Here is a 9,355-nt window from a genome sequence, read left to right on the forward strand (position 1 = left end):
TATGATTTTTAGGACGGGAATATCTAGCAATCATCAGCCAACGAACAAATTTGATCACCATGGGGGCGATCAACCAGTGAATGTTTTCGTTCGCTAGGTTGGTGCCATGGAGCAAGCATACCAGCGGCCCATTGTGGAGCAGGTATGATTTTTTTTTGTTATAAGACAATTTCAAAACTTGCCATCTGATCAATACACAAAATCTCTAAAAATGTCATGGACTAAACAACTACTTCCTAACATTTTACAACCAATCTGAGAATCAGCTATATATTGAATAGTTCTATACCACAAAATGATATTTTGACTTAAATTGCGAACCATGAAAAACCTAAATATGCCAAAGCCCAACAAACTATGTTTGCCATCACTTCCAACCGATAAACAATGACATGATCTTGAGAAAACTTGAAGTAAACAATTTTTCTAGGAATGTGCCATGATACTTTGCAAAATTGCCATGGCTTTGGGAGCTTTATATCTTAAATTTGCAACTGGACATATTCGGAAATTACCATGTCAGAAATTTCAGAATGTGTACGTCGGTGGAGAAGGCTGGTGTGGGAAGTTCCGGGGAGGGGGAGGCGCCCGACGACTAAGAGTGGAGAGGAGGGATGTGATAATAATGGAGAGGTCAATAAGATTTGTGCATTGCATCTGACGACAGTACGTGCGTTTGGCAGGAACGTAAAAAAATGTAACATTCCCTGGATAACATTTTCACTTTAGAGCGTGTGTGATGTGCATTTGGACAATCGGTGCGCCGATAGCCAGGGAACTGCCAGAATGGGCGACGGCCCGATAGATAGCCACGGCGGCCCGACCGGCCTAAACATTTATGCAGCAAAACCCTAACGCCCGATCGATCTATTATATATTCGCAGCCGCTCCTCAACATTTCCATCCAAACCTAGGGTTTATCTACCGCCGCCGCCGCCAAATCATCTCCGTCCCCCTCCCACTCCCCCTCCCGCTCCCCCTCCTTTCTCCAACATGGCTCTCCAGATCAGCAAGAAGCGAAAGGTACGAGACCGAGCCCTCTCCCTTCTCGATCCCCAACTTGATTAGCACGACATGTAGATTCTTACGCGCCGTTGCTTGCTCGCAGTTCGTCGCCGACGGCGTGTTCCTGGCCGAGCTGAACGAGATGCTGACCCGCGAGCTCGGGGAGGACGGCTTCGCCGGCGTCGAGATCCGGGTCACCCCCATGCGCACCGAGATCATCATCCGCGCCACCCGCACCCAGAACGTCCTCGGTACGTGCATTTGCCGACCGCAAGCATCCCGTGCCTGCCTATTGTTTTCGACGCCGGATCTGAGGTTTTGTTGCTCCGGTGGCTGGCGATGTTTGACGTTCAGGCGAGAAGGGCCGGAGGATAAGGGAGCTGACTTCGGTGGTGCAGAAGCGCTTCAACTTTCCGGACGGCGGTGTGGAGCTCTACGCCGAGAAGGTCCTGAACCGCGGCCTCTGCGCCGTCGCTCAGGCCGAGTCCCTCCGCTACAAGCTGCTCGGTGGCCTCGCCGTCCGAAGGTTATTCCTGAACCCACACGCTCTGGAACTTATATTAATTACATAGTGTACTACCATGTCATCTTCACAACATGTCTGGCTCATTAACGCCGGACTTGTGTTCGATGGTGACAGAAATCAATTGTAACCCTCCATTGCTTTCTGTAAGCAGTTGATGCATTTTGCTAATGTTTCCATTGCTTTCTGCTTTGGAGAGAACATGACCAATGAATCTTCTTGAAGTTAGGGTTCTCGTTCTGCCGTTTGCCGGACGTCATCTATAAAGCAAATAGGTCATTTTATGCCAACTTTGTGTCGGAAGATGACTAAATTACCTGTGCCAACCAGGCTTCATTTGCTGAGAAGCTTTGTCTATAGGTTTCTAATGCTTTCCTAACTGGTTGGCCACATTACCTATAATTGGCTTTCACAAGTCACTTGTGTCCGGATATAAAATTGCTTAGGTGAATCATCTTATTGCGAGTCTTATCAATTGTTATTCGGGTGCTCTCTTTCTACTTGGTGATTGTAATTAATTGTTGCCCTCTATTGCATTTTGTAATCAGTAGATGCATGTTGCTACTAGTTTCTAATTTGGAGAGAACAGTACCAACGATTCTTGTGCCATAGTTTGCTATGTCATCTATAAAGCAAATAGGTCTCCATGCCAACTTTGTGTCGGAAGATGACTAAATTACCTGTGGCAACCAGGCTTCATTTGCTGGGAAGCTTTGTCTATAGGCTTCTAATGCTTTATAACTGGTTGTCCTCATCACCTTTTGGCTTTTGCAATTCTTTTCTTATGTTACGGCTGGAAGTTAAAATTGCTAACTGAATTGTCTTACTATTATCAGTTGTTTGTTGGGTACTCTTTGTCTAATTTAGTTTATGTACTTGCAGAGCATGCTATGGTGTACTCCGATTTGTCATGGAGAGTGGTGCGAAGGGCTGTGAGGTACCTTTTCTGTTGACAATAGTTTTTCTTGTTTTGATTCGAGGCAATTTAGCTCATGTCCTTGGAGCATTCCTGATTTCTAGGTTATTGTGAGTGGGAAGCTTAGGGCACAGCGTGCTAAGTCCATGAAGTTCAAAGATGGCTATATGATCTCTTCTGGCCATCCTGTCAACCAGTATATTGATGGAGCTGTGAGGCATGTTCTTCTGAGACAGGTTTGGGGCCTACTTCACATGGAATTAGTTGCTATAAATAAATGGTGTTGTTAGTTCACATAACTTAGCTGATCTTATATCTTATTTGCTTTCAGGGTGTGCTGGGTATCAAGGTTAAGATCATGCTTGACTGGGATCCCAAGGGGAAACAAGGACCATCTACACCTTTGCCTGACCTTGTTACCATCCACCCTCCTAAGGATGAGGATGAGTTCCTGAGACCTCTTGCAGCAGAAATTGCAGTTGCTTAAAAGTGAAAAAATCGGTTCTGCCTAGGGGTATATAGGAGTTTAGGTTGACTGACGCTATGGTTTCGGATTATGTAGTTATACTTTTTATTTATGATGGTCGTGTACTGGTATGAAAGGGCTTTACCTTTTGAAGTTCAATCATCAGTATCCAATATATGCTTCAAGATTTCAGGTTGCATGGTATTGTTAGAATGCATGGTCTGATATACAGTGATGTGTAAACCTTAGTGCTACAACTTGCTTGGTATATCTGTGTTATCTTCTGTTTATGTTATGCAAGTCAAAAAACTATGATCAGTAATTTGTAGGTTCCATGCTGCCAAGTTTTATGCACATCATGCAGGATAGTGGTGATGACTGCAGTAAGATTTTATATGCTTTCTGCAACAATCACTTACCTCTCAACTAATCTGCCTTTTCTCTGTTTTTTTGCGATTGTTTTCAGTTTCCATAACAGCATTACAATACACTTGCCTTCTCTGTTCTTTGTCTTGATGAATGCTTTTGAGTCTATTTGCTTAGCAAACGAATTTGTTACACTTTTCCTCCCTTTTAGCTTTTGCAGGATAAGTGTGTATCAGTTAAATGCTCTTTCTATGCATTTCTGGCTGAAAGTGTTTCCTGCTATATTAATTTGTGGAAAGTGGGCAGTTGGGTTGAGCTTGATAATCTCTTTCGCCAACAATCATTTTCCTCTCATTAGCCTTCCAAGATGACTGCATCTGAATCTATCTGCTTTGCATCGAAAGTTCTTTTGCTATTTTCTCCCTTGTTGCCTTTGCAGGATAAGTGTGTATCGGTTAAATGCCTTTTGATGTGCATTTCTTACTGAAAGTGTTTCCTGCTATATTAATTTGTGGAAAGTGGGCAGTTGGGTTGAGCTTGATAATCTCTTTCGCCAACAATCATTTTCCTCTCATTATATTCTTCAAATGTATCTCGATTGTTATATATATGCCCATACTGCCTTTGCAGGATAAGTGTGTATCGGTTAAATGCTTTTTGCTGTGCATATATTACTGAAAGTGTTTCCTGCTATATTAATTGTAAGAAGGTGGGCAGTTGGGTTGAGCTTGATAATCTCTTTTGCCAACAATCATTTTCCACCCATTTCAAATGTATCCCATTGTTATTTCTATGCTTTCGGTATCTGTACTCTTTTGATAAAAAAATATCTTTTGAGGTCTGCTTGCAGGACTAGCATAATTGGCACTGAACATAGGTTTTCTCAACAATCATTTTTGTCATTTGACCTTGTTTTTTATTCTAACCTTTTGTCCCCATGTTGAAGTTCTGTGTTGAGGTTTTTGAGACATTTGTTCAGGTTTGGCCAGTGATGAAAAACCTATTATTCATACCATCTTTCGGGACTGATTGGTCGCTAAGCGCCCATGCTGTCATTCTGCAATTCTGAGGTCAAATTGAAAACTGTTTGTTTAGTTCCTTGTCTTCCACTCTTTAATTTTTAGTTTTTTTGACACTCCCACAATCCTGAGGTCTTTTTGCTCATGCTGAAGAATTCCATTTAATTGATTTGGTTTGGCTGGTGATGAAAAACCTGTTAATCATACCATCTTTCGGGACTGATAGGTCGCTATGTGTCCATGCTGTCTTCCTGCAATTCTGAAGCCAAATTGAACAGCTCTCAAGTGTCTACTAGTTGAGTTGTCTTGCATTCTTTAATATGTTAATTTTTTTGGACGCTGCGCAATCCAAAAATTTTTAGGGCTGCAGATTCCAAATGTTGTGTTGTATGTATGAAGATATGCACTGGGCTCTGAGCAGCAAACATTGTTGCCTTATGATGGAGATGCATTTGCCTAGAAAGCATTGGCTGATGTCTCAACATTGCACTTCACAACCATTTGCTTAAAGTAGCATCAGGGCTGCATTGTACCAACGCCTTGGTTCTTTGTACCATCGTCTTGCTTGCTAGATTCGGCTGTAGTCAAACCACTAAGGAAGGAAATCTGGTCGGCCTGTCAATATTAATGGGCAACCCGCTTACCAACCGTCCTCCATTTCATATCGTTTTTCTTCCATTTTGCTGTAAAATTCTGCAAGTCTGTTGGGATGGCATTAGTGCTACCCTGTTGATTATGCAGTTCTCAAGTTCTGGTCATTGTTGATTTTGTCCAGTGTATAAAGCAAGCTTGGATTTTGTGTCTGGAGCATGCTGCAATTCGTGTTTGAGGACGGTGAAGATTGATATTTGGTCTCGTTCGTCGTAACTGGCATCTTCTTGCCTTGCCGACCATTCTGCTATATCACCACCCATATTCTGAGTCCTTTCTTCTAGAACAAAATGCTTTCCCCCTGGTTAGATCTTCTGCTGATGTGTTTTTACAATTTAAGCGGTTTGCTTCTGTTAGTGGCCAAGGATTAAACTAAATTATAGACAAGCATATTTCTGAATTTTTTTCATGTGGAACAATCTAATCTTCTCTATGAGGCCAATGATCTTGCTTTGTAATGTGAATCTTTCTTTGGGATTCCTGTCATCTTCGTTTGCTATTGGTTGATCAAATAATTAATACTTGAACAAAAATAGTCTTTCGCTCCTATCTGACGACCTTTGATCTCAGCCCTATTCCAGGATTGTTTTTTGCAAGGTGCAGATATCACCGCTCATATTCATCATTTTATTTTTGTATTTTTTTTAATTAAACCATACTATTGGACAAAAATTGTTTCAGCTCTATTCCATGTTGAAATCATAATTTGTAATTTAGGTAGAAATCTGTTTGTTTTCGCGGTTCTTTACTTTGTCTGAGTTGGGGTTATATGACCGAGCAAAATAGTTGATTTGTTTATTTGTATGGATCTGGGGCCTGTTCGGAATCCACCTGCTCCCTGAAATTTCGGAATCTGTGGAGTACGTACATGCGCGCTCCACGATTTTTAACTGAAACTCCGCCCGCTCCGGGAGCGGCGGGTCTCCGAACAGGCCCTTGGGTAGTGATGAGGAAATTCATTCAGTATCATCTTCTAGATGTAATTATTCAATTGCTACGTTCTTACTGAGCTCCTGTCTGTTTGCTATTGAGGTTTCTTATGCTATTTTTGTTGTTTGATCTTTCTTGATGTTCTCTTGGTTTAAATATTTCTTGATGAGGTTTCCCGTCATCTGTGCCTACCCATGTGGTTGGCTTTTGCATCTCATATGGTTTACTTATAAACCCTTTGCAGCCATTTCTCTGGGGTCAAATGGTCTAGCTGAGATTTTGTTATTTTTCTCAAAATTTGAATTCTTCCTGCTGGCAATTGAGGATCAGATATCCTACACTCTCAATGGACAATTCCATGTGTGGACTAATAATCTCCGCTTATTATCTGATGCCTTGCAATCTTTGATATGTTTTCAGAACTCTGTACTTTTATTTTAACTTCTGTGAATTAATTTGGTTGATGGCTGTGATTTGAGTGTTACCTGTGCTTCTGATTAATTGATGAAGCACAAGTGAAAAAACATGCTTGAATAAGAACATGCAAAAACTGTTAAGAATAATTAACTCAAGGTTAATTAGGGGATAATCCCGGCTCTTCCCGTGCATGTAATCGCACGATGTGGGAACCGTCACAACGGTTTCTCCCTGGAGCGTCGCCTCTTAACCGTCGTCTCCAAAGACGTCTGTACATGTTGTATATAAAGGATCCAACACTATCAGTTAAGACATTTGATTCATTTGATTGTCTCTCGATCTTTATTTGAACATGTTATCAGCACGCTCCTAGCGGAGCAACGCGATGGTTCTTGGCTACTGCATCGCCCGTGAGTTTGACGGCTACAGCCCTTGGTTTGCCGTCGTGACGCCCGCGAGTTCGACGGCTACAGCCTTTGGTTCGCCGTGGTGACGCCCGCTACCGCGGTGGCTCTCGGCCCGGTGGAAGCACTTCCAAGCGGCAGCCTTGTGTCGTACATGGCCACGACCTGTTCATGGCACAGCGCATCGTTCGAACGACCTGTTCACGGCAAGACAGAGTACAGAAGAATCACGAGAAGAGAATCGGAGACTCAAGGGAGACAAGTCAAGCACCACGCAAATTGGTGTACCAACTTATAATTGCTACAGAGGAGCAAGGTGCTACTTCTCCAATTTTCTTCATGGCTACAGAAAATTGCTTTACCACGAACATAATCTTGGCTTGACACTGGACGGCGGACGAAGGCATCCATGGCTAGTGGCATCGCCTGGCTTCAGACCCCGCTGGACCAAGCCGGTTCCAGCGGCTTCGTCCCTGTTGCGCCGCGCCCCGCGGCCGGCAGTTCACCATGGTCTGGGCCCTGTTGCCAAAAAACTAATAGAAAAAGCGTAGAAAAGCACAACAGAAAAAAAGTTGTTGTAGTTCAAAAACATGATTAGCATTGTTCTCAGAGCATCAAACAGCATGCCGTCTGATGCTTCTACTTCTGTCAAACCAGCTTTAGATTGCTCAGCTTCTGAACAATTGCCCTGAAATGTTTGCTCCCGGTATTCATTGAAGGTGTCATTCCCTGAGTCATGTTGGTGATTATTCTTGTTCAATTCCAAAGGGTTCCCAGAATTTGTATCTTTGCTTACAAACTGTTATTAAAGGAGACAACAAAAAAAGATAATAAAATCATGTGGCTGAACACTCCATCTGAAACCATCTAAAAACCATAACAGGGTAGAAACAACCCGCAGGTTTGTCTAAAAATTCAGTTTGAATAAAATGTGGTTGAATCCCAAACAAACCTGAAACTAACATATTGGACTTGCATAAAAAAAGTGAAATCAACAAAAAGGGCTATCAAAAAAGTTTTATATATAGTTCACATTCTACATTTGTTAAAAACTGTCATCTCAAAAACGACAAAAAAGAAAACTGAACTCTCAGAGCCTCAACTACGAATTGCAACAAACTATAAACAGGATATCGCGAAAAATCAGTCTCAGTTTACCACCACAAAAGGTCTCACTGAAAAATATTTTGCGTCACATAGGTATCAAAATTTGTACACTAAAAAAATCATTACCCCAACCACAAAAAAATTATCGCTGAAAACCTATTTTGATAGGAACATCATGTAGAGCATGTCCCCATGATTCAACAAAAATGAACATGATGTACATAGGATCAAACAACACAGGTCATACTCTCACAAGAAAATGCAATTATAGAAGTGGCAATTTAAAACATTTAACATGCTATTTACATCTTGTTGAACAAAGTGAATCGACCTGTATTGTACTTGTATTCAAGCACTACTTTCAACAAAAAAACAGCTTCAGCAAAACCAAACATATAATGAGCTCAGTCTGAAAAAAATACATTCAGACAAAAATTCAGAGTGCATCCCTTTGGTTTGTACTTGTCCAAAATCACGTAGAGAGCTATGTTTCTGATTGCGGCCCAAATGAAATCATCCACACACACCAATTCCCCAGATGATCGCCCCCTAACCCATCACATGCCCTTCCTCAAGCCTAGTTGCAAGTCGCGTGTGCTTGCAAGTGGCATGAAAAAATAGAAGACCCCAGTTGCAAGTCGAGTGTCCGCTTGCAAGTGGCATGAAAAAAATAGAATACCCAGTTGCAAGTCGAGGGTCCACTTGTAAGTGGAATAAAAAAGAGAAAGACGCAGTTGCAAGCCGAGGGTCCCCTTGCGAGTGGCGGTTGCAAGTCGAGGGTGCACTTGCAAGTGGCATAAAAAGGAAGAAGATTCGGTTGCAAGTTGAGGGTACACTTGTAAGTGGCATAAAAAAAATAAGACCCAGTTGCAAGTCGACGGTCGACTTGCAACTGGCATCAAACAAGAAGACCCAGTTGCAAGTGGAGAGTTAACTTGCAAGTGGCATAAAAAACAAAAAGACGCAGTTGCAAGTCGAGGGGTGACTTGTAAGTGGCATGAAACAAAAGACCCCAGTTACAAGTGGAGGGTCGACTTGCAAGTGGCACGAAAACAGAAGTCCCAGTTGCAAGTCGAGGGTCAACTTGCAAGTGGCATCAAACAACATGACCCAGTTGCACGTCGAGGGCGACTTGCAAGTGGCATCAAACGAAAAGACTCGGTTGCAAGTCAACCCTCGACTTGCAAGTGGCATCAAACAAAAAACCCAGTTGCATGTCGAGGGTCAACTTGCAAGTGACATCAAACAAAAAGACCCAACTGCAAGTCGGGGGTCAACATGCAAGTGGCATGAGACAAAATGACCCGGTTGCAAGTCGAGGGTCGACTTGTAAGTGGCATCAAACAAGAAGACCTAGTTGCAAAAGTCGTGGGTCGACTTGTAAGTGCCATCAAACAAAAGACCCCAATTGCACATTGAGGGTCGACTTGCAAGTGGCATCAAACAAAAGACCCCAATTGCATGTCGAGTGTCAATTTGCAAGTGGCATCAAACAAAAAGACCCAACTGCAAGTCGAGGGTCAACATTCAAGTGGCATGAAACAAAATGAC

At 42.5% G+C, this 9,355-nt stretch overlaps 1 protein-coding gene and 8 non-coding genes across 9 annotated transcripts; all 9 read left to right on the top strand.

Moving 5' to 3' along the window:
• Nucleotides 1–837: 837 nt before the first annotated feature.
• Nucleotides 838–3,109, top strand: LOC123187980 (40S ribosomal protein S3-3). The gene is made up of 6 exons (XM_044600004.1): nucleotides 838–1,023; nucleotides 1,109–1,256; nucleotides 1,360–1,531; nucleotides 2,411–2,465; nucleotides 2,549–2,680; nucleotides 2,776–3,109. The coding sequence occupies exons 1-6, from the start codon at nucleotides 994–996 to the stop codon at nucleotides 2,929–2,931; spliced, it is 693 nt and encodes a 230-aa protein (XP_044455939.1). The 5' UTR covers nucleotides 838–993; the 3' UTR covers nucleotides 2,932–3,109.
• Nucleotides 3,110–3,489: 380 nt separating this feature from the next.
• On the top strand, nucleotides 3,490–3,633 carry LOC123038545 (small nucleolar RNA snoR135). The gene has a single exon (XR_006417928.1). It is a non-coding gene; the product is annotated as a small nucleolar RNA snoR135 (small nucleolar RNA).
• A 75-nt stretch (nucleotides 3,634–3,708) lies between these two features.
• On the top strand, nucleotides 3,709–3,853 carry LOC123038544 (small nucleolar RNA snoR135). Its single transcript, XR_006417927.1, has one exon. It is a non-coding gene; the product is annotated as a small nucleolar RNA snoR135 (small nucleolar RNA).
• A 46-nt stretch (nucleotides 3,854–3,899) lies between these two features.
• LOC123038546 (small nucleolar RNA snoR135) lies at nucleotides 3,900–4,044 on the top strand. Its single transcript, XR_006417929.1, has one exon. It is a non-coding gene; the product is annotated as a small nucleolar RNA snoR135 (small nucleolar RNA).
• A 214-nt stretch (nucleotides 4,045–4,258) lies between these two features.
• Nucleotides 4,259–4,350, top strand: LOC123038408 (small nucleolar RNA SNORD96 family). The gene has a single exon (XR_006417852.1). It is a non-coding gene; the product is annotated as a small nucleolar RNA SNORD96 family (small nucleolar RNA).
• A 121-nt stretch (nucleotides 4,351–4,471) lies between these two features.
• On the top strand, nucleotides 4,472–4,563 carry LOC123038410 (small nucleolar RNA SNORD96 family). Its single transcript, XR_006417855.1, has one exon. It is a non-coding gene; the product is annotated as a small nucleolar RNA SNORD96 family (small nucleolar RNA).
• Nucleotides 4,564–4,684: 121 nt separating this feature from the next.
• On the top strand, nucleotides 4,685–4,772 carry LOC123038541 (small nucleolar RNA snoR118). Its single transcript, XR_006417924.1, has one exon. It is a non-coding gene; the product is annotated as a small nucleolar RNA snoR118 (small nucleolar RNA).
• A 352-nt stretch (nucleotides 4,773–5,124) lies between these two features.
• Nucleotides 5,125–5,220, top strand: LOC123038508 (small nucleolar RNA Z43). Its single transcript, XR_006417896.1, has one exon. It is a non-coding gene; the product is annotated as a small nucleolar RNA Z43 (small nucleolar RNA).
• A 967-nt stretch (nucleotides 5,221–6,187) lies between these two features.
• On the top strand, nucleotides 6,188–6,275 carry LOC123038443 (small nucleolar RNA R16). The gene has a single exon (XR_006417880.1). It is a non-coding gene; the product is annotated as a small nucleolar RNA R16 (small nucleolar RNA).
• The last annotated feature ends 3,080 nt before the right edge of the window (nucleotides 6,276–9,355 follow it).

Source organism: Triticum aestivum, chromosome 2A (assembly GCF_018294505.1).
Source record: "Triticum aestivum cultivar Chinese Spring chromosome 2A, IWGSC CS RefSeq v2.1, whole genome shotgun sequence".
NCBI classification, from domain to species: Eukaryota; Viridiplantae; Streptophyta; class Magnoliopsida; order Poales; family Poaceae; genus Triticum; species Triticum aestivum.

Excerpts from the sequence above, each read along its gene's own strand:
- LOC123187980 (XM_044600004.1), top strand. The coding sequence starts at position 994 with ATGGCTCTCCAGATCAGCAAGAAGCGAAAG. Across the intron at positions 1,024-1,108 it reads AGATCAGCAAGAAGCGAAAG|TTCGTCGCCGACGGCGTGTT; the intron begins GTACGAGACCGA and ends GCTTGCTCGCAG. Across the intron at positions 2,466-2,548 it reads GTGGTGCGAAGGGCTGTGAG|GTTATTGTGAGTGGGAAGCT; the intron begins GTACCTTTTCTG and ends CCTGATTTCTAG.